The 26,906-nt window shown below is 40.8% G+C and overlaps 1 protein-coding gene across 3 annotated transcripts; it reads left to right on the top strand.

Moving 5' to 3' along the window:
* The first annotated feature begins 5,965 nt into the window (after positions 1 to 5,965).
* On the top strand, positions 5,966 to 26,700 carry SH2D1B (SH2 domain containing 1B). Of its 3 annotated transcripts, XM_050711880.1 has the most exons (9): positions 5,966 to 6,068; positions 6,568 to 6,618; positions 6,751 to 6,894; positions 12,013 to 12,114; positions 13,059 to 13,160; positions 14,747 to 14,971; positions 20,326 to 20,389; positions 23,991 to 24,159; positions 24,733 to 26,693. In XM_050711880.1, the coding sequence occupies exons 6-9, from the start codon at positions 14,838 to 14,840 to the stop codon at positions 24,768 to 24,770; spliced, it is 405 nt and encodes a 134-aa protein (XP_050567837.1). In that variant the 5' UTR covers positions 5,966 to 6,068; positions 6,568 to 6,618; positions 6,751 to 6,894; positions 12,013 to 12,114; positions 13,059 to 13,160; positions 14,747 to 14,837; the 3' UTR covers positions 24,771 to 26,693. The 3 variants fall into 3 exon arrangements, with proteins under 3 accessions (XP_050567837.1, XP_035396331.1, XP_035396335.1); XM_035540438.1 differs by lacking the exons at positions 5,966 to 6,068; positions 6,568 to 6,618; positions 6,751 to 6,894; positions 13,059 to 13,160 and adding an exon at positions 8,187 to 8,223 and having other exon boundaries at positions 24,733 to 26,700; XM_035540442.2 differs by lacking the exons at positions 5,966 to 6,068; positions 6,568 to 6,618; positions 6,751 to 6,894; positions 12,013 to 12,114 and having other exon boundaries at positions 12,999 to 13,160.
* Positions 26,701 to 26,906: the final 206 nt, after the last annotated feature.

Raw genomic sequence — 26,906 nt, forward strand, 5'->3', positions numbered from 1 at the left:
GAGCTGGATCACCACGAAAGGCTGAATGGTAACACAAGCTCTGAAAGCGGGCCCAACCCCGTGATTGAAGGCGTTTCCCACGCTCTCAAGATTGGACGGCGCAAAAGGATAAGAAATGCTATACTTCCTGGTATTGTTTTTACAGGGGCAATTGGGCCATGGGCAAGAATGGAGGAATAACTTTTTCACTCTGGGGGAGGAAGTGGCCAAGGCCTTTAACGTTAGTAACTGCTGGATTTGTGGAGGGCCGGGGGGGAACTGAAAGTTGGCCCTGGGTAGCAGGCCCGGTCAAACCCAAGCGGTGGGTCAGTAATTTGAGCGAAGTTCATAATGGGACACAATTTTGGAAAGAGGAAGGAGGCCCATGGCAACTGCACTCGTCAGCTCGGGGTATATACTGCTTGAACAGAACAGGAACAGTGGCGGTGGGAAAAAGCATTTGCAATTGGACTCTGTCCCCCAGATATGATTGTACTGATCCTGGATGTAGTCCTATAAACTGTACAGCACGTAGTGGGAAATGGAACGCCACACATGTTCAGCTGAGAAATGGGACTTGGCTGAAATGCTCATATAGGGAATTTTTTGGATCTGGATGTGAAACTGTGGCAAGAGCACAAGCGGGGGGACAATTTGACAGTCAAATCTTGAGCTGTCAGCGTGATAACACCACTAAGGAACAGCATGTGGTGTGGGTCTATTGCTGGAGATGGCAGGATGAGAATGGGAGGCGAGTGTTCTTTAAACATTTCTGGTCAGCTTATAATATGACAGGCCACTAAAGAGAACTGAATTGTAACTGTAAGTGGAAACCCAATGTGGGAGCTTGGAAGTGCGCATATACGAGTACAAACGGGGCAGACATTGTAACAGGACCACTCGGTAACAAGGACACTCTGTATTACCACGCCCCAAAGGGTAAAGAGGGATGGGATGGTCCTTTTCCAAACGGGACGTGGGCCCTAAAGGGACATTATTGGGTGTGTGGCAAACATGCTTACAAGAGGCTACCCGGAAACTGGTCAGGAATATGCTATGTGGGGTACATAGACCCTTGTTCTTTTTATTGTCACAAACACAAGGAAATCATTTAGGAATAAGATTATATGATGACCTGAACAGAATGAAACGATCTATTGATACTTCCTTAGCCGGGGGTAGTGCCCAAAAAATGGGGAAAGGATGAATGGCCTCCTGAAAGAATCATACAGCATTATGGGCCAGCTACCTGGAACCCGAATGAGGTGGTATCGGGAGCCCGAGAACCCATTTATATTTGAACCGAATAATTAGGTTGCAAGCTATCCTCGAAATTGTAACCAATCAAACGACGACAGCCTTGAATCTTTTGGCTGATCAATCCACTCAGATGAGAAATGCTATCTTTCAACATAGGATGGTCTTAGACTATTTACTAGCAGAAGAAGGGGGAGCGTGTGGAAAACTGAACGATTCTAATTGTTGTTTACAGATTGATGACAATGGAAAAGTGGTTAAACAGATAACAAAGGAAATTATGAAGCTAGCCCACATCCCAGTAGAAACTTGGAAGGGTATGGATTGGGATTTGTTTTCATGGTTGCCCGGTGGACCATGGGTTAAAAGGATGCTATTTTTATTTTTATGTGGTGTAATGATGTTATTGTTTATACCTTGTATGATACCTTGCCTTACGTTGTTGATACGGCGAATAATAAATAGCACCCAATTTGTGATGACTTCAGTAGAGAAAAAAGGTGATGTGTCAATAATGATGCTTAAGAAATGGACCCCCCGAGAACTGACTGATGAAATCCAGTTGTTACTAGCAAAGGTTGAAGAAGAGACACGAATTGATGATATTAAAAAGAAGATGAGGGATTGTAAGGAATGGTGCAGCAATTCGTGTCACTAAGGGATTTGAAGGGTTAACATTGAGGCCCGAGTCTAGGTGATAAGAGAACAAAGAGGGTTTTTAGAGAAAACTGCTGACTACTGCATGGGATGTTGCGAGAGTTTCTGAAATCCAGCCCAGAGGCTACCAAATAAGGAGGAAGGGGGAGCTGAAGAACGACTGAAGGACAAAAGCCTGGGAGGAAGACCACCAGCCTTCAGCCCAAGTGACCCCGAGAGACCACCAGAGACTGATACACAGGTGCCCCTGGGAGGGTTTCAGGATTCCAGAAACCAATTATAATAACCCTGCCTCTTCTAGAAGTAGTAATGAATATGTATTAGCCTAGGAGCATAAAAACCAGCCACCTTACGTAACAGGTGTGCGTCCTGGTGGAGCAGAGACTCCCGGCGCACCCAGCGCTGTTTGCTTGCCTCTATTATTTAATAAATTGTAAACTTTGATTGTAATCCTATTTGGGACTCAAGTCATTTATAACAGAACTATGAAGAGTGTCCTGGTAAAATGGAATAAAATGTGTTTTCCTTCTGGAAAACAGTAAGTTGAAATAATGTGTAGTAAATGTTAAGCTGTAAAACATCTCAACAACCTGAATCTGAATGATCAGAAAAGAGAGGAAAATATTCATGTCTGTTGTTCAGAAGCACAGTAGTGCTTAATCAGATGGCTGGGACAAACATTAACAGCTCTCCACGGCCAGCTGGGCAGAACTGCTGTTCTGCTGTGTATCTGATTGTAGCTGGTGCAGGAGGGCTGCCCTCTGTGCAAACTCCCATGCTCCTGTTTTGGGTGTAGAAAGCCAACTTGCTACACACGTAACTTTTCTGGGGCAGGCAAAGTGCAAATAAGTGTGATGCCTAAAACCAGGAAGATACCTGAGCAGCATCCTAGAGAAGGTATTTGATGGTTTCCCCACCTCCGCCCCATGATGTCCACCAAGAAGCATAGTCACCCACGTGCAAATGCAGCAGCTGCTCACTGCTCCTGTGGGCTGCATGCAAGCAAGCAACAAACACCATTTGCTATGTTTCATTTAAGGTGGCAGCACACTAGCTCGTACTGCTGGTGCAACCTGAAGGAGCTCTGCTTGGCTGTGTGCTCACCAAAACTTGTAGGAAAAGACCATGGTTAAAGCTGATCCAAAACTGATCCTGAGAAAAAGCTGAGTGTAGTCAGCACAAGCTCAAAATAACCTTTCTGTGATGCAAGTTCCCATTGAACTTTTCCCCAGATTTGCTAGTTATTTCTTCCCCTATTTCATCAGGAAATTTACAGCCTAATCATATCCGAGGACTCTGTTTATGCTGTAGAGTTTTTTTATCATCATCTACTTAACTGAAGAATGCTTATATCAGTTTCCACTTACTTAACGAGATAATGTTTTTCAATAATTGTTTAATAACAAGCTCAAGCAGAGTTTGTTTAACCAAACAGAAGAAAATCTCAGTGAAAATCTGGATGCCTGTGAAATGGTATATATTTTACTGGGAAGTAGGACAATGGTTAAACATTATTGCTTCTTAGATCAAAGCTCTGAAACATTTCAAATCACAAATCTTAAAATAAAATAATCCTTTGATATCTTTGAACTGAAAGAAAATGTTTTCTGTTGATTTTTTTTTTTTTGAATCAGACTCAAAGAAGTGAAAGCAAATCTAGAGACATTAAATAAGTGGATTTGGATTAAAATCTTGGACCTCTTTAAATGGTTGGTCTGGGATTAAAATCTGAGCTTCAAGACAGATGTATTAGAAATAAGGACTTTTTTTTCCTCAAATCTTTGTCTATACAGCTTTTATTGTTTGTAATGACCTTTCACATTTTCCACTGAGTTGTAAGCCTGCTTTGTGAATTGTCTTAGGATGTTACTTCAGTTCCCTAGATAAAATAGACTTACTATCTTAGTAGAGAACAAGCTTTTGCAATGTAATGTACATTTTCTGTAATGTAGCAACAAGCCAAAATGTGTGTTTCTATTCTGGAATCTGGAGTGTTATAGTGTAGATATAACACTGAAATTATCTTTGTAAGTAAATGGCATGTAAGAACAAGAAGCAGGTAGGCCTTACTGGTAAATCATTTGCCGTAGCTTATTGGTATAATGTAGCTCATTAAAACCAATGAATCTGCAGTTTTCCAAGGAACCACAGTGTATGTTGATAAATGAGAAGCAGAGATGTTGAAGCGTCATTTTTATCATATGTATACAACATCAATTTATTCTCATCTTTGAATAAATGGGGGAATAGTGGTGAAGGGGAGCTGGGGCTAAAAAAAACTACAACTGCTGTTCCATAAACAAGAAGTGATTTCACTTTCATTTTTTTCTGGACGTGAATGGTGAAAGAGGGGGATTCATTTTGCAAAATATCAACCAGAATACTTCAGGTTGGCTCTTCCTTTAATTCCAAATTCTATCTGAGAGTAGGACAGATAAAGCTTGTGTGTGGAAAAATGTGCTCTTCTCTCATTCTACTCTTCTTAGAGCTGTGATCCAATTGCAGCCCAAACACACAGATGAATTATCCCAGATGTTAAGCTAGGTCTTTCATCACAAAATGTGTCATTCTGCTTTCCACCAAGGAAATAGTTACTGGTTTTTGTTACTGTTAATCAGCAGGTGACTAAATACAAATCTCTTTGATAATACAGAAGACCCCTGGGATCTTGAACTTGCTTTTGGTTTGTGCTTCACCCATTACCTACACTAGTGTTTCTGCAAGTAGCAATTCTGAACAGTAACATAGACTGGAAAGTTGATTTTTATTTTAACACTCCAAAAATGTTCATTTCCACTCAAAACCAAATATATATATATATATACATTTCTACTGATTTAAGACATTGGATAATATGTCCTTCCATGCCTTTAACAAGATGATGGCCAGCAGTGAATTCACTAATGCTGATCACACAGATCCCCAGCAGATGTGAAGAGCCAATTAACCCTTCCATTAAGTGTTTCTAGTAGCCTGGCTATTGATAACACACCTTGGGACTACAGGGACTGAAAGGCAATCAAGTGAGTCCCTAATTATCTTATTTTCTTTACTTAAGAAAGAACATGTAACAGTACCCAGCTGGCTATATTTGCAGTATTAGCTGTGAACAAACTCAGGAGGGCATCTCGTGAAGCACAAGCTTGTGTTGTGACCCAAGTAGTAATTGAGCACTATAAATAAAGCTATTACTACACTTCTGATAGATAAAGAAGTGGAAGCTAGTCACTTGACAGCTGTGAATTCTTGCCCAACTGGCAATGCAAACACTTTTTTTTTAAGAGGGCTGTTCATTTGAGATTAACTTTTATTTAGAGTCACAGTGCCATCTAGAGACCACACAGAAATTTTGACCAGCTATTAGATCAGCTTTTAGAGGAATGGAGGTCCTTCTTTGGTTCAGTACATTACTCCCTGAGGATACTGCTTGTCACCGAAGCAGTGGCTTTCTTTGCTGCTGGTTAAGGCAGTCAGCTGGAATACGGATCTATTGCTTCCTTTGTTTCTGTTTGAGATCTGATGTTAAAAACAACAATGCAAAGAAGACGCGGGGCTGGAGGGGAAGCAGGCCTAAACGAAACTAACCTAACAATCAAGCTCAGCCCCTGAAGTAATTGCAGCCTGAACTGCAGCTGTTAAAAACATCAGCCCAGTTGCAGAAGGCACCAAGCACTTGTAAGATTATCCCTGCGAATTTCCAAGCTAATCATGGTAGCATATGCTTTCCCTTGCTGTGTTTATGGAAAGGAGGGGGAGGTTAAGGCACAGATAGGAAATGCTTTAGTTTTTCTAGCCTTCCTGGTACAAGTTATGTTGGGAATCGTGTCTGCTTGGTGTTGGCCAACATAACACTTTCAAGCTGAGCAAGTGCCTGGGGAGCATTGCTTCTGCCCCACTCTGTAACCTGCAGGGAAAAAATGCTTGGCAAAAGCCACTTACCAGAAGGATCAAGGTAAACAATCTGGGATGAGAAATATTAAGAAGTAATACATATTGATTTTTTTAATTAAACACAAGAGATTTAATTAACATCCAAGAAGCCAGTCTGAATTTTCCTGAGACTTGAAGCGTAAATTGAGAACTGCCCTTGTAAACAGCCACCCGCAGCTGTGATGGAAAGCTCGGGATTGAAGTGGCCTCAGGGTGAAGAGCCACCATCAGGAGCTGGGCAACAGGTCCGTATATATTTTCCATGGCTGTAGTTTGTTTAATTCAGTCAGACATCCAAAAAAAAAAAAAAAAAAAAGTTGGGTTATGTGTATATTGTCTCTGTGGAGGAAGTTACAATCATTCACTTAATCCCTTTTGGGGATTAAATCAGTCAGAACACACAGGTGCTGCCATTTGTGCTTGCACTTCACATCCTTGGTGATTTGAAGGAGAAGGAAGAGGAAGATTTGGAGGCTTGGGGTGTTGTAAAAATTATTTAAGGAGGACCAGCAACTCCACTGGACTTGCAGTCCTGCTTCCTCAGCCCTTCTTAGTTCAAGTAAAACTATTTGAAAACTGAGATGATGCCTCCCTGTACCCCGACCCACTTTCTTAATACTAGATGCTTTAAGATGCATGTCTTGTTTGTATACCATGCAAGTTTAAGCTCTTCTTTCTCTTTAACAGAATGTAAATGGAAACTGGGTATCTCAGTAATAATAATAAATACTCTGTGTGTTGCAGAAGAGTCACTGGCAGGCAGCAGGTCTATGCTGGACCATCAAGTCTTCAAAGGTACGTCTCTACATCTTGAAGAAAACATTCTTCCCCTGACACAGGGAGACCTTGATTTTTATTGCTCCTGCAATGAGAGTATGAGGGTTTTTAGCTACTACATTCTGATCTCACTGTGTTGTTTTTGTCTAGTGAAAGGGTTTTGTCTACTGGAGATGAAGGAGGAATGGTGCATTGAGCTTAATGACTACTACAACCAGCCCAGGATTACTGTTCTGCTGGAAGAGCAACTGTGCATACATTTATCAAGGGTCTTCCAGGTGATCATCACGTAAAGTAAGTCTTGACCTTTCCTGAGACAACTGATAGAGTGTCTGTGTTGGGGTAATGTAGAATCTGGTGGACAAAGGAAGTCCTTGCTAAAGGACACACCACTGCTTTTTGCTCATGCACTTGTGCAGCCATTGGGGCACAGCTCCAATGCACTCCTCCTGCACCTTCATAGCAATGTCCCTTAAAAAAACAGGGTAGATCCATGCTGAGGTGGGTATGCAAAATCCTTCCTTGCTGTTTTCTGTTTCTTAACACCTAAGAAATTATATTTTTTTCTGCCTTAAATAAGAAAGGAATGGGTCCATTAAAATAAAGCATATATGAAAATTTGGGGGCTGACCTAAGTATCCTGCTGCGGCCCTCAGTCCAGGGGTAGTATCAAAACAAAAGAGGTGCCATGCACCCATCAGCCTCGCTGTTTCCTATTGTGAGGAAAAAGAGACGGGTCTCCCCTGGATCTGCAGCCTTCCCTTTCTTTTTCACTCAGCTAAGTGAAACATTAAAATAGGGAAAGAAAATGGCAGCACCTCCTAATCCATCAAAAATATTTAGGCAAGAGAGTTCTTAGGAAGTCTCTTGAGCTTGGTCTCAATTGCAGATGTCATTCCTTCATATCCCTTTGTAGGACTAGGCCAGAATGGCAGAAAACTCACTCTGTGTCTTTCTTTAGGTAGATGGATGTGTATTGTTTTATTACAATAGGGTAATGCAGGCAGGAGATCTTTCTGTTTCATTGTTTTGTATCAGTTACTTTGCTGGTTCCTTCTTAGTTTCTGTACATAATTTAGTCATAGTTTAAAACAAAAAACAAAGAACTGGAGGAATTCTGAAACATTATCCAGAAATCTGTTTTCATTCCTGCTATGAAAGGAATTTCTTGTATGTTTGGGGGGTTTTTAAGTTTTTAATGTTTGAGTACCTTTCTAAAGCCACTCAAATAGCCAAAGTCTACCTGCTGGTCACCCAGTATTAAATGTAACCATAGTATATTTGTCTGTAACAAGCCAAGTGAGCTGTTATTTTATGAGAGATCTTGAGGAAGCCAACAGAGCTCCTTTAAGTTTGACAGGGCAATTTGTTGAATCACTTCAATGTGACAAATCAGCATGACAGGCCTTCCTTATTTTTTGGCAGTCAGGAAATAACTCCAAGCTAACACAAAATGCCCAGCATGTAGTAAAGACCTAGGGCTGTGGAGCAGAGGGGTCTAATTGGGCTCCCCAAGAGGGCACACAGCAAACCAGGTCTGTTTGAGAGCTTGTTGAAAGTCATGTTAAAAATTGATATCTTGTTTGGGACTGATTATCTTCAAATTTGCAAGGAAGCCCATCGGTAAAATCTGTTTTTTTTTTCTGTAAATTCAGATCTCTTCCTGTAAGTTTTTGGAGCCATGTTCAGGGCTTTCACCCTGGTGCTGGCGATGGGCTGGGACCCGGCAGGGCTGTGTTCTAGCAGTAGCCAGAGCTCATGCTGGGCCATGACTGAAAGCAGCTCCCAGTGCCATGTTTGTTTATTGTGTTTTTGTTTTTTCTGCATATACTTTAAGTGGTATCTTATGACAAATTTTTCCTTCACGGGTGAGAAAACCAGTTCTTGTGAAAGCATTGCTCATTGATGGGAAGTACAGCATGGTTGTTCTTTTCCTACCCTTTTTGCTTCTGTATGGCTTTTGCTTGCTTGTTCGTTTGTTTGCCTCCTTCTTTCCACTTTAGTGGAATCATCCTTATCTCAAGCCGTGAGCCTTTTTCTTTCCAGCATACTTTTTTCTCTCCCTCTCCTTTTGAGGGGGAGTAAGAGAGTGGTTGTGGTGGAGCTTGGCTGCCCATCAGGGTAAAACCACCAAAAGAGGCAACAAGTCAGAGAATCATTTCACACAGCTTGCATGCTGCGAGATGGAGCATTTGGTTTGAATATGAATTTGATAGCAGCAACAGCAGCAGCAGGAGGCTTTATCTGCCAAACAGTAAAAATGAACCAGAACTGAGAACTCCATGAGCAAGAGGGGATGAGAAAAAAATATTCCTGCCTGCTTCAGTGATTCAAATGCAGTTTACTCTGCTCTAATGAATTACTTGTTGTATGATCAATGCTTGCACATAGGTCTTTTTTTTTTTTTTTTTTAAGATTAGCTTAAATGGTCTTTATATATTATTTCCCTTCATATCATTCTCCAAGGCCTTTTATTCTTTGTGGAAATTGTGTTTCACTAAATTATAAGAGGAAATTTGTTGGAATCTAATACCTGGAGTGTGTTTCAGGTCAGGCTGAATTGTTTCTCTGCGTTTGCTCAGCAAGTGAAATGCTCTGGTGCAAGTGGGATTCTATAGCCCTCAAAAACCCTCTGGCTGGCCAAAGTCTTTCAGAAGGCATCATGGTCTCTTGGAGAGGTCACTTTATGCCACCAGTTTCCTCAATTTAAAAATATTGAAGACACTTATGTAACGAAAAACTTAATCTCTCATTTTTTTTCTGACATTTTCTGCAAGAAATATGTTAGCTGAAATACAAAAATCAGAAATATTGTAGCTTCAGGGAATAATTGAATATGGGTCTCTGACAACCCTGATGACCGGGTTGCCACTGAAAAGGCTTTTTTTTTTTTTGTATTCTATCGTGATACTGAATTATAAGCAAACCCCCTGCTTACACATATGTATATGTTTTATAGGTGTACAATGTTTTTAATTATTCAGCTCTATGACCGTTTAATTCTAATTTAGCACAGAGAAGTTTGAAATTTACTCGTATTTTTTTAAAAAAATGTATTTTGAAAAATAGTCAATCTGTTAGGAGGATTATAAATCACGCTTTTCCTCCTAGGTTTACATTTGATTAGAATGCTAATGGAAAAACTTTGGAGCCTTAGGGAAATATTCTAACATTTCACAATCAACTGCAACAGCAAACCATAAGTGATAGACACGAGTGAAATTTTCTTACTGAATTTACACCATAACTACTACTTTCAGTCTGAAGGAAATCTTGCCATCAACATCACAAAAAGCTTTGTGCTCTGGTGCAATACATAGCGTGATTTTTACATCAGTCTCCAGTTTTGCAACGGTTGTGAAGTTTTCAAAATTAAAAGTAATTCGTTACTATAGAATATTAACTACTTGTAAAACCCTTTATTGGTTCGGTTGTAAAGTTAAGCCCCAGTAACACGACTGTCTGCCAGCACAGCCCAAGAACGTGTCAAATTTTCAGGAGACTTAGCTAGAAGTCATCTTTTTGTTTTCATATGTTGTGCTTTTTGCTACCTGGTCAAATTACAAATGATCCTTCAGCTTCCTGTTTTATTCACAACTTTAGCAGTTTTCAAGCACACTGACTTTGCCTTTAGCATCTTTTGACCACAGCTTTCAATTTAACTCCAACCTGTGCCCTACAATTATTTACTGAAAACAACTCTTCATGTCAAGCAACCTAGCTTTTCCTTAGCTTTCCTTTTCTTACCAGAGCCACTATTACGAGCTTTGCTGTGTTAAAGCTGCAGCCTGTATAGGGGGAAGAACCTGAATGCCAAATGTGCACACTAATATGAGGTGTTACTATGAAAAGTAAGTTTTAGGTTTTACGTGAACAGAAGGAAAAACTGAAAATGGGTGAAGGTAGCAATACAGCAGAAAGAAAATTGGAGTTAAAGGCAACTGGGGCCTGGCACTGCTGCAAAAAACGTTGCAGGTCTTGTTTCAGTACTAGCTGTTCTGTGCAAGGAATAGTAGCTACCTATCTTGCTCCTCTAGTCAAAAGACTTTGTTCAGCCAGAGGCACCAAATTTTATAGAAGTAGTGGCCAAAGTTGTGTCAGAGAAAAACAGAACTATTGCAGGGTTAGAAAACCTCTGGGGAAAGACTGAAGGAAATGGTTGCATTTATTTAAGAATATAGAATAATGATTATTCTGATATACGAGATATTTAGGGAGTGATTTTCCATGTAAGCTTGAGAGTAAGCAGTCTTTCTCTTTGGAAAAAGATTTTTTTTTTTTCCTCTAACATTTAAAAAGTCAGCTAATCACTGTAGGAGGCTATGCTAGGAACTTTCCATCCTTCAGTGGACGATGGAAAAAAAAAAAATGCAACCCAGTCCTATTCTGAAGTGGAGCAAAATGATTTTAAGAGCAGATTCACACCAGCCACAGCCTGGTTTAGTGTTGCTAAAATGTGACTCATAATGCCCAGAGGCTCGTTTCAGCATGACTGCCTCCATCATGCAAGCCCACAGCAGGCTTGGAGGGACCCAGCTGGTGCATGGTGTCTTTCTTGCACCCTTCCCTGCCCTCTGACCAGGCAATTTTGTGCAATGGATTCCTCAGCACATTGTTTTGAGGCATCATTTCCATTACTTTCCCAGGCTTCTTGTCACAAATTACTCAGGACTGAGCAGTTCTCAGACTTCTCTTCTGAAACGAAAAGCCACTGTTGCCACAAACTGTCCTTAGCATGAACTAGCGCGGCTTCAGGCCCTACCACCACTGTGATCACAGGTAGCTCAAGAACTAGCTGTGGCTGAGAAACAAGAACAACTTTGTCCACTATAGCTTACAGAAGCTCCTCTGCACTGATCAGAAGCCCAGGCTCAAGTCTGGATACACAAAAATTACTATGAATCCTGAATTATTACTCTCTTGAATTCACCAAGAAAGACTCTGCTCCTCACTGTCACGTAGGCAACACCCCTTTCAGATTTCAGATGAGACCCTCTCAGACATTATACCAGCTAAGAATTTCTGTCAGTGAACAACTGTGAAGAAGCCCAAGTATTGTGCTCTCTGTGAACTTCCCTGGCCCATAACATGAAATACTTTCAGGTTTCATTGCAGTCAATACCATCAGCTCATGTTTCTGACCACTTCTCAGACTATATAGAGAGAGCAGCCTGCATATGCAGGCTTGTGTAAGTCAAAATTGCTCGCTAAATTTGTTAAGCCAGAAATACTTATTAGGAAATACTTGGTCTAAATTTATTGGCAAATTTGGCCCGTGGAAGTAGGTCATTATGTGACCCAAAGGTACATGGTGGAAATTCAATGAGGTAGAGGCTCGTGGCACAGCTCTGAGGTGGCTAACAAGGGCATCTCTCACCACCTTCCAGGTATTTATACAGTGTCTGTCAACAGGTATCCCCAACTGTGACCTGAAAGTCCTGTTTCATCTTTGCCAGTGCTTTGCATTTTCACCATGGACTAGCCCACCAGTGCCAGAGCAAAGTGTATGTACATGTACGTATGCATGCAAGAGACAGTGACGAGTCTATGTCCGGTCAGTGAATCATGTTTGTGGTTTAGTGATAGACCAAATGGTATTTACAGCCTCTCTTTTCTCTTATCCTCCCAGATTTTCTTCTGTTCTATTTTTCTGATATTTGCTTTTAAATCAAATTCCTATTTTCAACTCCACTTGAATACTACAGCTGGGTAAGGTAAAAGGATCACATCAAACCCTGGGTAACCCTCTTCTATTGAACACTGTCAAGGAGCTGCAGAACCATATTGCCTTGATGTATTCTTTAAATTCTGAGCTCTACTAAACTTGCGACATGCACACTGAACCACAAGAAGGTTTTGTATGATTGAAGTTTCCGTTTCACAGTGAGAACTTCTGTCTGGGATTATTACTTCATTGTTTGAATAAAAAACTGGGAAACCCTAAAAGGAAGGAGGTTTTCCAAACAATGATCTGACTAGAGGGCAGTTCCAATCTTGCTGCATCAAGCATGCCGTTGGCCCCATCTCCAGCTGAAAGAAATAAATCGGAAATGGGACTGTGCTCATAAACACATGAAGGGTGTTACACGCCTGACCAGTGGCACAAAAAATTTCTTCACTTCCTAACAGAAACTTACGGTGATGGCTGAAAATTTTAAGTTTTTTTAAAGCTTAAAAAAGCTGGCTTGACAGTTGTACACAACTGAAGTACAGGGTCCCATGTTCTCACCCAGATCTGCAACAAATGGGAAAGAAACAGACACCTTTTTCTCCTGAAAAGCAAAACAGAAGTGTTTCTAAAGAGAAGGGAAGCCAACACTTGTTTCGATACAGGGGAATTGCTGCCTTTCTTGGAAGGGGGGAGCCTCTGAGCCCGTTGCACTTTCTCTTGAAAGGAAGTTGTTGGTTTCGCCTTAATTTTTCTGTGTCCAGATCAGAACTAATTCTTTAACAAGCAGGTAGAGGAGTTGGCTTCCTTAGACACAACAGGAGCAGTTCATCAACATCTGATGCCACTTGAGAGTTGAATACCAAGCTCAAAATCTGCCATTTTCACCAGTGTAAGTACCATTGTTATGATACTACATGAGTTCAGTAACTGCCCAGACCTTGAAACAAGGAGTTCTGACTCTTCATTTCAGAAATGAAAAAAAAAAATCATTAATTTTCTGATAATCCTTAGATGTTATACCGGTACAATATTAGCCATAATATAATGTGTGGCTGCCATTTCCATTTAAATAACTGTCTAGATGCACACCCACAAGATCTACTGCATTTACCGTCTTCTGTTTCTAGCTAATGAAGTCTTTATGGATAAAAATGTGAAGAACAGTCATTATGCTCCTGAAAGAGAAATTTGCTGTTGTTGAATATTAGTTTTCCTACCACTGCAGAGGAAAAATAAAGTGCCTCAACCTGGGCAGCAACAAACAGCTGCTCTTGTTCCTGTTCAGAGCTGTCCTTCTGGGTGAGTCATCCACACCATGCTGCCTCATGGAAATTTCACATTTATGAGATGACTTCAGAGTTGTCCTCAGGTGACAGAGCTGGGAGGTGAACATGCAAATGGTGCGCTTTAAAATTGGGAAGGCCTTTGCCAGTGCCAGCACTCATGGATCTGGACTCTGTTTTGACCTCGGCAGCAGGCTGTGTTGCAGCAGACCCAGATCCTTCTCCCCAGCTTGGAGGACTCTGTGTCTCCTGCTTTCTCTGTTCCATCCCTCTCCCCTGGAAACCCAGCCTCACTCTATCTGCATGATCAGTGCTTGTTTTCTTTTCAGTCTCACCTTCTGAATCTAGCTTCCTTCACATCATTAGGTCCTCCCTCAATTTCCTTTCTTTCAGAAACACAGTCCAGCCTAGTTCTTACCCCCTGCTTCTGCAGGTCTGTGTGGTCCCCCCAGCCCCAAGTCCTTGCCTTCCAGCAGGGAAACTATGAAATGCCTGGGAGAGCATCTGCCATGGAGCTGGGTAGCATTTCCTCAGTCAGGGAGCAGCAGTTCTACACGTGGCTGTATCCTGCCCTGGTGGATCTCACAGCAGCCTCCTGGGGTGCCAAAAGACCCTGTCCAACCCCCTTTTCCTTCCTGCCATGTTTTCTAAGTCATGGCATAGGTACAGTGGAACTTCTTGATAAAGTTGTTATACCTTAAAAACTAATTATACTTTAAAATTAAGAAGGGAGCAGGGCCTGTTTTGAAATGGCCTGTTTTGAAAAATCTAATTCTCAAATATTGCTGATCATCTTTCATTGAAACTTGAAAATTTGATTAAACCATAAAAATAACAACAATCAACAATTGTGTTATAAGGTGAGTCTGGCAAGGCTTTGAGCAACTTTAAAGGTAAAAACTGACTTTAAAATATAACTATGCTAAGGCGTCTTAGCTACTGTACTGTACTTAGCTATTGTATTGCTTAGAGCATGATACACGACTCAAATGTCAACTCTGGGGCATGACAGAACAATCTTATCTTCTGATGTGGACTGTGACTAGTGTAGACAAACCGTTTCCCATTTCCTGCCTGCTGTCACAAGCATTAAGTTGGTAACTATAACTGCATTACCGACAGACTGGTGGCAGCAACACAGATGAACTCATGTATGTACTTCAAACTTCCAGCTTCAATTGTTTCTCAACAGCTGCATTTGGAGTAAGTCTTCTTTTAATGTCAGTCTTCTGACTGTTCCTGGAATTGGCCTGAAGGACAAGGAAGCTCGTTCCTGTTTGTCCATGGAGTTCCCATTTTTTCACGGAAAGATAACAAGGAAAGCCTGTGAAGAACTGCTGTGCAAGAATGGAAAGAATGGTAGCTATTTAATACGAGAAAGCGAAAGCATGGAAGGAGCCTTGTGTCTGTGTGTTTTGTAAGTACTCGAATACTAGATTTCTTATGAGTTTTCAGATAGATTCAAAACCAAGGGTTCATATTCTCTAATGTTACTAATTCTTTCCCTAACATTAACAGATTCAAAGTATTGGTGTAGATGTACTCAAGCAATGCTGGTTGCCTTGGGCTTCCTTTGTAGTGAGTGGTGAGAGGGTGGCATTTGCAAAAGACAATTCATACAACACAGGATTGATTAATTGTTCTCTGGTGATGCTGGTCTCTCTCTACAGACAATAAAGGGAGCCCAGAGGAAATATTTCAGCCTGCCAAAACATGGTGAGAAGAAAGTCACTCAAAGTTACTGCCTCTGTAATGATGAGTAAATAGCATTTTAGCACTATCGAGACCCTGAAAAGTCTCATAGTACGATATAAAGCATGTCCTTCTTCACATGCTTTCTGACTATTTGGTGAAACCTTAGCCTTGTGTTTCTTACACCGTATCTGATGTAAGAATATAAGCTGAGACTGAAAGCTGTAATGTATTGTTCAAATTCATATGGCAAACCCATGAACAAGATGAACATAAAAAATTACTACCACTAGTCCCTAACTTACCACAATTAAAACCTTATGATTTTCTTTTCCTGTAGGGAATAGTACTTTTATTTCCCTTTCATGACACCTGTTTTACAAGTTTTCATATATAATTGATCTGTTCCTAATGCGCTCATGGTTTATAAGCTAATAACTCTTGAGTCTTTTCTGTTTGAACCTAAAAGATTTTATGCTCTCCTTGAGGGTGTATTTGAGTGTGATGTGGGGAAAAAAATCAACACCACATTTAATTAATTAATTCAGAAATATCAGGGCATTTTTTGTCAATAAGCAAAATCTTGTTGCTTTTGAAACAAATCAAAGAAGAAGGGAGAAAAAGGAGGGGGAAATGGAGTATTGTGTTGGTGGATAAAAGAAAGAAGGATCGGGAAATGACAGAGAAATGGAGTAAGAAGTGAAATGGCAAGTGGGGAGCAAACGGAGTACTTGGGGAGGGAACTGCAGGAACCTGCCTCCAGTGTGGTGTGGAAGGAGATGTTCAGAGCAATGGGAGTGTATGAGGGAAAGGATATATACACCCTGTCAGAAGGGACAAATGGAGATCCCGGCACAGAGGAGAAATGACAATATTAGTCCCTGACTTGGGAGGATGGCTTTGGAGATCTTATGCAGTAGAGGTAGATAAGAAAGCGATGATATACTTGTGTGTGTAATGAGTTTGAACTACTGAAGTAACAAAGTGCACATCTACTGAGTACATCGTGGGCAGATGCAAGCTGACATAAAGGTTAAGTGCAGTGCTGCACTAGCACAGTTGCATTCCCTCCCTTTTTTCTTTTTATTTTTTTTTTTTGGGGGGGGGGGGGGAGGGAAGGGGGTTCTTTTTTTATTTTGCTAAGGGCAAAGCAGATCCACTTTGTGATAGTCTGCAGTTGTGAATTTGTCTATCTACAGTGTTCTGGGCAAGCATATACAAAAGCATGTGGCTTCCAGCTAGCCTCTGGATTTTTAATGCTGAAAGAAGGCAGCATATTTGAATTTAGTTTGTGCATTAACAAAAATAACAGTTAAACTGCAGGAGTGGCAGCAATGGTATAACAGGTACTGGGCTTGTAGAGGTGAAAGGATTGTCTATAGATAGCAAATGGGAGGGTGGTAGAGGATTGGCTCAGAAACTGAGAGACTGTCAGTGACTGAGTAGGGAGAGAAACTGTTCGAGGGGAATGCATTTGTTCTGAAATTGGAGGTATCAACACTAAAACTTTCAGTGTTGTTTCAAGACAACTTCTGGATTAGAATTACATCTTAAAACATTGCTTAGCACCTAACAGGGTTGATACACAAACTGATGCTCACCTGTGTTAAAAAAAAAAAAAAAAAAAAAGGTTGTTCTCAGCTTAGCTGGTCAATAGACATAGATAGCAATTCACATGCTACATAGAACAAGCAAAATTTTTGGTCCTTCCAACTGACTGAGGGGAGGTGATATGCCCACAGAGGACCTGAGAGTCAGAATGGTGGCACCAATTCAAAAACATCTCATCACTAATCAGGCACAATGCACAGCTCTTCCTCCATTGTGTACTGCTGTTCTCATCCCAAGCTTTCACAGGTCTCTGACATTCCTGTAGTCCAGACCTATTGCACTTGCTGCTGTTCTCATGGTTCAACATGTCAGCCTACCAAAACAAACTCATCTCATCCTGTTCGTCTGCCTCTGGATCTTCCTTGTGCCCAGACCAGGCAGTTTGTTAATTTGAAATATAATATGCAGCTGTTGAAGTGCATTTAGTAGTTGATTTGGAATAACAAGTTTTCATTGTAATGGCAGTTTCATGTTTATTTTGTCATAACTACCGCAGTCAAAGTAGGCACTAACAGGCACTAACCTTCCAATGTTTGACAGGTAAAGAATGAGTTTCAAAAAAATCAGTTTAGGTTATTATTCTTCACCTTTATGTCTTACTTTTACTTGCAAATTATGTTCAAAGAATGAATACTAACATTATAAAAAAAACTCATAAGCCAGATAGACAACCATGAATTTCCACAGGTATCTCAAGAAGGGGAAAAAAATAAAAAAGATGTAGCCCTGGGATGCAACTCTTTGAATCAAAGTAAATCTATTCTAACTGGAAGTTTTATACTGGTTCCAGTCCATAGTAACTTCTTCAGTTACTATGTAACTTCAGTCCATAGTACCTTCTTCAGAGTAACCATCCATTTACATGCAAGTCGCCTAAACCAGGTTTTTGCCGTAAGATTCTCCCTTTCAGGACAGCTTAATTGATTTAGCTATAGCTGAAATCCTTCCATTGAACATACATACCAATTAAGAGAACTTGTCTTCAGATATTGCTTTTTTGTTGTTGTTGCTTTGTTGTGGTTTACATCTCTCTGCAACTTTACTGCCTTTTTTGATCATGATCTGCAGTTCATCTTCTGAACAGCTGCCATTGCTATATTTGATAAAGCTTTTGTTTCAGTTGATAAAAGATATCCAAAGCTATCAGTACCCTGAGTGTTCAAACTACGTTTATTATTTTTTTGTGTTTTTATTAAAAAAAAAAAAAATGTAAGCAAAACCATGGGAAATCCAAAGGACAAATAATTTTCTAGAAGTAGAACTTGTGCGGTCATTTTCTGCATGTTGGTGACTGGAAGCCATTTTCTACTAACATCTCTCCAAGAATTCAACATTCATCTTGTGATACAACTGCAAAGTGAAGTTGAGGGAGGTATCACATGGGGAGAAGAGGATAGACAAGAGGATGGGAAGCTTATGGTATCAAACTATTCTCATATAAAGGCACGTGTTAGGTTTAGTTCATGAGTTCTTTGAAACCCTTAGTTGGGGCAAACATTTCAAAATTTAAAACCTTCTCTCAGTTTTTGAACTCTGGACTCCCCATTGTCTTACTTTTCCACCTTAGTCTCAGTCAATCTTACTGTACAACCTCTTGTGTCTCTAATATCACCTGCTATTGGCAGATATTTCCAGTCCCAATGTCTGTTAAAAATGCGGTTTTCCTTCCTTCCTCCATTGCGTCTGCTTTCAACATTGTGGGTCAGAGACTCAGACCAGTGTTGACCCAAATATCATGTGTGTTCTTTTTTACGTGCTCACTGTTAAATATCCAGTATCATACACATCTGGTCAAAACAAACACATTCGAGGTTGAAGTAGCCTGGTACACGACCACATCTGGTATACGTGGAAGTATGAACAGCTCAAGGGGTAACTGTGGGGAAATTAAGAGTACGAATTTATGCTGCTACAATTACTTGAGGGCTCTCACAAGGAAAGCAGTTTACATGAAAAGTATTCTACAACTTCATACTTTTGTGTATGCCATGGAGACTTCTACATCTGTTTTCTTCAGAGGAATGCCAGTAGATCTCGTGTGAAAGGTGAGCTGCAAGTTTTCTACAGAATCATTCTTTACCCTTACTTCGATTAATGTGGTTTTCCTTCTGTCTTCTCTCATCCTTCCCAACTTCTATCAGTACAATAGGATACATTTCCTAAGACAGCGTTCTAGTGTCATTTCAGGCCAATGTGTGTGTTTTCTATACAATGTTGCAATCTTCTGTCATAACCTGGGTAATTCTCTCAACCGTGTTTTATGGTGTAGATCAGTCTTTTGAAAGGTGATGGTTTCTCCTGTGGTGTTGCTAATTAGTTTGAAGGCAGCCCATTTTCCCCTGGTGTACGACGTTAGGGAAAGAAAGGCACCTCACTTTTCTCTGTAGCTATTTGGGTCTTTGCTGTAGCTCCATTTTTGAAGTAGGGGTACATGTTAACACCATCTTTTCAGTGTGAAAAGGATGTCTGACAGTAAGTCCAACATGGTTGGAGTCTGAGAGTCAACAAGGCCACAGCTCCCCCTCCTCCTCACTGCTAATGGAGATACTGCAGTTATCAATGATGCATGTGTCTGCTCTTTGCCTCCATTTTATTCCCATGCTGACATTTGCACAAAATGGTTTCTAGTGCAATGAAGCAATTCTGCTGACGGTGAGTAAGGAATCAGGCATCCTACAGAAGCAAAGATTTCTTACACATGCATGGCACCTCAGCATGGAGTTCTAGGCTCTATTTTGTGTTTTACTGCCCAAGAACAAGTAGCAGTGACATCCAGCCCTGTCTGGGTGTGTAAACCTGAAGCATTTTCATTGCCTTGACTTACCAGATCTATACTAACGGAGCTGTAGAAGTACAAAACACAGCACAGAAAATGGACCTAAGAAGCTGGAGGAGAGCTCAGGCAGCTAGCTGATGTGGAGGTCTATGAGCTAACTGGCTATGCTTGGTCCAAGTCTATCCTAGGGAAAGTGCAGTGAGTGCAGATTGGACACAGCACTCTTAGGTATGTTTACCATACCTGGCCTAACTCCACAGGGCAAAAAAGAGAGCAATACATGTGTTCCAAAAATCAAACAGCTCTGCATTGTCATGTACAGAGGGCTAAATCTGAAATGACAAGGTGGGAGAAAGTAATATTTGGGTTTCTGAGGCATACGAAAACGTGCCTGATTAATTTTTTCTAATAGATGAATAAACAGGACTTAGAGAATCTGAAGTATTTTGAAGGCCGTCATATATGAATGAAATAGAAAAGTGAATGAATATATATGTAATTGATGGTTTTTAGCATCAGACATTCCTTTAGATGTGTCTCTTTGGGTTTAGTCTTTCATAGCATTGCAGTTTACTTTAAAAACAAGCCAACAAAACCAAAACCTTACTGTCAAGTTCAGCTGTGGCAGTCTAAGCAATTTGCTGTAGTCTGACAGTTGATGAAAAACATAATGTATACAATGTTTTTCACAGCTTTGAAGAACTCATCTACACTTACCGTATCTTCAGGGAAAAGCAAGGATATTATAAAATACAGGTAAGTAATCTTCATTTCATCAGTACAGATTGCACTAAAGACAATTTTCCTGAAAAAATAAATAAAATGCATTGGACACAGGAGTTGGACTCGATGATCCTGTGGGTCCCTTCCAACTCAGATATTCTATGATTCTATGAATACATTTCCAAGTTTCTTTTATATTCTGTTCAATTCTTGACTTTTTAATGTTATACTTATTACATATGAGCTTACATGTAGTTATTATCTTCACAGAAATCCCTAATAACCTAAGTCAATCTGTTTTTTGTTGACCAGCTACTGCCTGATTTGACCAGTTCTTTTTCATAGTACTGAAGAAAAATCTATCACTTTCATTACTTACTCCTGTTCCTAATTAGCTTTTTCTGTTTGAAAGCTCTGCCATGGCACCCAGAATCTTGTAGGGTTTTGAATAATGGAATGATCTTTGATTTTAAAATACCTGCCCATCAGTGTGAAACAACTACACGTCCCATAATTCTGTGTGATTCTGGAGATAAGGTGATTCTGTGATTCCATGAATCAGAACCCTACACAAAGAAAGATTCAATTTTTAGGCAAGTAGAGAGGACACTTAATAAGCTGGCTCAACCCTTTGCTTGTAATAGGATAGACAACAGGACTGACAACATTCAGGTAGCATTTAAGTGGAATGAGGCAACAAAACTCACTTCATAAAGGACACACCAAGCTGTCACATGCTGGTCACTCCTGCTTATTAGTGTTTTGGGCTGAGTATGAAAAATACCATTTCCGATGCAGAATTTAATGGTTTGTTGACAAATATATATATATATATATATATATATATGAGAGAGATTATAGCTACTCTTCTAGGTTTTGCCTATCAGCACATAATAAACATTATGTTTTTTCAAACACAATTTTCCTTATGGGATTTTGCCACAAATGTGAAAGAAGACTTCCGTTCCTCTCCTTTTTAAGTCAGACTGTTTTGGATTACTAAAACAATATACTAAAATAATATATTGATGGTGATGGGGAAGGCCAGGTCCAGCCATGGCCTTTCTGGAGTGTAGTAGGTTGACTCTGACCAACAGCTAAGCATCGCCACAGCAGGACAAGTTGGTGATAGGGAAGAGAAAAGCAAAAGTGAGAAAACTTTGATGAAGGCAAAAGACAGTTTATTAGGTGAAGTGAAGTCATGTGTGCAAGCAAAGCAAAGAAGGAATCTAGTCACTACTTTCCATCAGCAATCAGATGTTTACCTGCTTCCTGGAAAGCAGGGTCTCAGCAGACATAATGATTACTTGGGAAGACGAATACTGTAACCACAAGCGTCCTCACTTTCCTGAAGCTTTTAATGCTGAGCATAACATCAGCATAATGTCAGGATACCCCTCTGGTCAACTCAGGTGAGCTCTCCTGGCTGTGTCCCCTCGCGGCTTCTTGTACACCCCCAGCCTATTTGATGTGGGAGCAGAGTAGTAAAGAGAATCACATAATCGTCTAGGTTGGAAGAGATCTCCAAGATCACCGAGTCCAACCTCTGACCTAACACAAACAAGTCCTTCACTAAACCATATCACTAAGCTCAACATCTAAACGTCTGTTAAAGACCTCCAGGGATGGTGACTCAACCACTTCCCTGGACAGCCCATTCCAATGCCTAACAACCCTTTCGGTAAAGAAGTTCTTCCTAATATCCAACCTAAACCTCCCCTGGCGCAACTTTAGCCCATTCCCCCTCGTCCTGTCACCAGGCACGTGGGAGAATAGACCAATCCCCACCTCGCTACAGCCTCCTTTAATGTACCTGTAGAGAGCGATAAGGTTACCCCTGAGCCTCCTCTTCTCCAGGCTGAGCAATCCTAGCTCCCTCAGCTGCTCCTCGTAAGACTTGTTCTCCAGACCCCTCACCAGCTTCGTTGCCCTTCTCTGGACTCTCTCGAGCACCTCCATGTCCTTCGTTTAGCGAGGGGCCCAAAACTGAACACAGTACTCGAGGTGTGGCCTCACCAGAGCTAAGTACAGGGGGACAATCACTTCCCTAGACCTGCTGGCCACACTGCTTCTTATCCAAGCCAGGATGCTGTTGGCCTTCTCGGCCACCCGAGCACACTGCTGGCTCATATTCAGCCGCCTATCAACCAATACTCCCAGGTCCTTCTCAGCCAGGCAGCTTTCCAGCCACTCATCTCCCAGCCTGTAGCTCTGCTTGGGGTTGTTGCGCCCCAGGTGCAGGACCCGGCACTTGGCCTTGTTGAACTTCATACAGTTGACCTCAGCCCATCGCTCCAGCCTATTCAGATCCTCCTGCAGAGCCTTCCTACCCTCGAGCAGATCGACACACGTACCTAATTTGGTGTCATCTGCAAACTTACTGAGGGTGCACTCGATCCCCTCAAAGATCAAAGAGACAGCCTCTATGCTGTGCAAGCACTGCTCTTAGCAAAAGACAAAACACTAATGTGTTATCAACACTGTTCTAATCGTAAAATCACAACACACCACCATACGGGCTACTATGAAGAAAGATAACTCCATCCCAGCCAAAACCAGTACACAGAGGCGGAGTCATCCAGTCCATAGTGAACTGAAGAAAAGATAGAGGATGGAAAAAAAAAAAAAGAAAAAAAAAAAGGTATCTCTGCCAGATAGTGATGAAGTGAATCCAAAGCCCCTTTCTCTTTCAATGACTAGTAGAGAGAGTGGGACCCTCAATTTGATAGAGATAATTAATGTGCTTACTCTCTGACATTACTATCCTTGAGCTGCCAGTGTTGCAAAAGCCTCTGTATGGATTACTCAGGGGTTGTGCTGTGGAAGCATTTCAGTCCATGTGTTTAAAGGCAGTTGTGAGAACCCTGTTCTCCTACATTTAGTGTCATCCATGTTTGGCCTCACGAGTCTCTGATGCTGGTTATAAACTTGGACAAATCTGAGACAAATAATAAACTCCCGCCTAAAAGCACAAGCTGCTGCCTGGAACATTCATATGGGTCCCCAGACATGTTAGCTGCCTTTGCAAGTCTTGGAGGGCAGACTCAGGGAGTGAAACATTTGACTGAGAAGACAGCAACTGGTTCTGTTCTTTTGCAATGTAAGAAAACAACATCTGACTCATGAAAAGAGTGAAAATCAGTAGCACGTGGACTGTTGTTGACTGAAATCCCTACATGAATTCCCTACATGAATTCCCTACATGAATTTTGTTCTCAGTAGCTGGCTGGTCCTACATCCCTGGTCAGGGATTCCTGAAGGGAGGAACTTAGACAGATGTAGCCAGGCATGCAGAGCTGTGAAGGGGTTTGGTTAGAAGCAGTGACTATTGGACTGAAGGAGGTAAAATTTCTTTGTGCTAGGATGGAAAGCCTGTGATCTGAACCCAGACAGAGAGCACTAAACAGCTTCCCCTAGGCTGCAATGCACTCAAGCAGGGATGGTGAGAGAGGTTATGCTTAGTACCATAACCGCACCACCATACAGGTACCTCTGTGATATAACAATATTCTGTCACCAAACAGGTTTACAAAATAGCCCCTTGGTGAACAATAAGCTAGGCACAGTCCCTCTCGCTTAAGGTACCTTATGTGAAATAGACTTGTAAACTAACTTTATTTTCCTTTCCTTGCAGACTTCTGAAGGTATTCCAGAAAAGGTATTCAGAACATTAAAGGATTTAATATACAACTATGAGAAACCAAACCAAGGACTAGTAACAAATCTTCGCTACCCAGTCCAGAAAACAAAGCCCCTACAAAGAAGCCAGAGGCTCAAGTTAGGAAAGGATGACGTTTATGATGGTGAGAAATTTAGTTCAGTCTTTGTCTTTTTATTAAGGCAACTGCATTGACAGGTCTGATGTTGGAGACGTTGGAGGGGAAAAAAAAAAGCCATCTAATTTGTGGCTTCTTGTGATTTGTGTTAAAACACGACTTATATTTAGTTAGCACGTTGAAAATAAGAAATACATAGCCTTGTGCTCAGGATCACAGCCTTGGTACCAGAGAGTTCCAATCAGATCAATACCTGTGCTATTGACCTGATTTATTGATTTATTGACTATCAGTTATTCACTGCACTTGACTTTCTCAGGAAGAAAAGGTCTTGTGGATACAACTGTTTAATAACAGAGCTTGCTGATTCAGAAAAGGCAATTCATGGATTTATGGAGTGGATGACCCAGTCCAGAAGACACTAAGCTTAAAAAGTTGGCCCTGCAATAGCAGACAGAATACTAAGAAATCAAACTGAATTAATAATATCTGTCTATCAACACGGCAACATGCCATCCTGCTTAGAGGGGTCTTTCAGAAGAGCAATTTCCAGCCACAAGTTTTGTTTGTTTTTTAATTTATTTATTGATTTCTTTACAGAAATTGATGAAAGTGACTACATTGCTGTCTTACCCTGAATGATCTGTGATCTGATGATTTGAAAAGCCACCTTTCTAGGCAGCACCACAGCAAAACAGGACAGCTGGGGAGAGTTAATGGTTGGATATTCACAGCAGTGGATCTATACCTCTGGAATTAGTGCCTTTTGGAGACTGTCAGAGCAACTGTATTCTGCCTCAGTAGATCCAGTACAAAATACTGTATATTTTTGTGCATTATTAAGAGAATTATTTTTTTGACACATGCATACATATACATATATATGAGGGGAAAGGGGGTTGTGTGTGTTTGTGCATTTTGTGTTTTTGTTTTGTTTTGTTTTTAGCAAACTCTCCAAGGTATCAACTGCTGAAATGAACAATCTGTTAGAAAGCCAGCAATGTGAAGACAATAAATGAATGTGCTTGAAGCCCTAGTTTATGGCAAAAATGATATATGTTGATAAAAATGATATATCCTAAAAATTTTATTTGCATCACATGATACTTAAAAACTGTTATTTTGTTTGTGATTCATGTTACTTCATTGTTGGATATATGGGTAGTAGTTCAGCTGTGTTAAGGAATACTAGTATTATCCTGCAGGTTGGAATAATCTAAATTAAAACAAAAAGGTTGTTGTAAATTCATGCCTTACAAAATTAATCAGTAACATGAAAATGATTTGAAATATTTTTCATATTGATGAATGGTTCTGGTTTATAATTAGAGGAGTGCAAGTTCAACATCTGTGTAGTTATGCACATATTTTTTTTTCCAATAGGTACTGCATACATGAGAATGCTTCCATTTCATTTACCACTGCCATTAGCTGCCATTACTGTTATGTGTATGGGTTTTATTATTTTTTAATGTAAGCACTTCCTTTAATCTTTAACCCCTTGCTTTAAATATTTAATGTATGTGTGTGTTCTGAAGGTGGCCTGTAACTGCCAGCTAAAGTCATAACTGGAGTGTATGTCCTGATTCTTCCTGTTGCTAGCACCAACTCCCCCTCGGTCAGTAATCTTGTGGAAGACATTTATATTTTCTGTATGTTTAAGATCTTTCACAAATGATTTATGCATTCATTTTAGTAGACTTGTTTCGTATTATATGTCTTTTCCACCACTGTTTGTTGAAAGGATTTTAGATCCTTCAGTGCTTTGGACTTCACTGTGACCCTACTAATGGTTTTTGGTGCCAGGATAAAGTGGTACTTGTTGCATGAAGGAAACAAAAACTAAGAAGAAAAACTAATTCTCACATTGTGAAAAGTATTAATATGTGTCCCAAAAAAGGAATTGAAAAAAAAACAATTGTTCTTAAAAAACAGTACTATTGGAGGTGGGGGAAATCCTTCCCTCTCTAGAAGCACATACACTGGTGTGTCTTCCCTACTTGGAGAATTCAACAACTTGCCCAATACTTGGTTATCACATGTATCAGACTAAGCAGCTGCCATGCTGATATCCAAACTAGTGCACCTTGGTCTTCAACGGTATAAACACTGCAGTTTTTCTGTAATGAGAGTCTCAGGAGTCCTCCATGGGCTTTATCAGTCGGACTTATGATCGGCCTTAGGAAAAGGCAAGCGACACCAGATCCAGGACTGTGCTTCATGACCCTGATGGCGTGACTCCTGATGCCTGAAGAGCTGACCATGACAATGGACTGGTCTGTGGCGCTTTTTAGCTGGCAACTGCTGTTTCACATGCTGTACTGCATGAGCGCTGAGTTAGTGTTACAGTGGCTGAGGCTCCAGACACTGCATCTATACCCAGTGGTACATCCAGGCCCGTACAGCCACGACTTCCCTCCAATGCCTAGAGCACTGTGCCAGGCAGCTGAAGCACAGACCCTGTGACAGATCAACTACTTAAAGTTTGGAGCAAAGGCCCTGAAGAAAAGGAAAACGATGTACAATACACAGCTGTATTTTGTAAGAATAAAATATTCTGTTAACAGTATGAGGGGAAGTGGTTAATATGCACATCTCCAAACGATCAGCATGCCTAGTACAGGGGAAAAAAAAATCGTGGGCATGCTTCCAAAAGGCACGCTCAAAAGTTTCAGCCCCCAGCAGCAGCTCCCTAACATCGCAGTCGCACGGGGAGGGCTATCCCGGCGGAAGCGCCCACCCAAGGGGCTCCACGTCCCGGCTTTTCCTCTCTT

This window comes from Cygnus atratus, chromosome 1, assembly GCF_013377495.2.
Source record: "Cygnus atratus isolate AKBS03 ecotype Queensland, Australia chromosome 1, CAtr_DNAZoo_HiC_assembly, whole genome shotgun sequence".
Taxonomy (NCBI): domain Eukaryota; kingdom Metazoa; phylum Chordata; class Aves; order Anseriformes; family Anatidae; genus Cygnus; species Cygnus atratus.

What these genes read in the sequence shown, in the direction of transcription:
- SH2D1B (XM_035540438.1), top strand. An exon ending in GCCTTGTGTCTGTGTGTTTT is followed by an intron (nt 14,972 to 20,325) that starts GTAAGTACTCGA and finishes TGTTTTTCACAG; the next exon opens with CTTTGAAGAACTCATCTACA. An exon ending in AAGGATATTATAAAATACAG is followed by an intron (nt 20,390 to 23,990) that starts GTAAGTAATCTT and finishes CTTTCCTTGCAG; the next exon opens with ACTTCTGAAGGTATTCCAGA.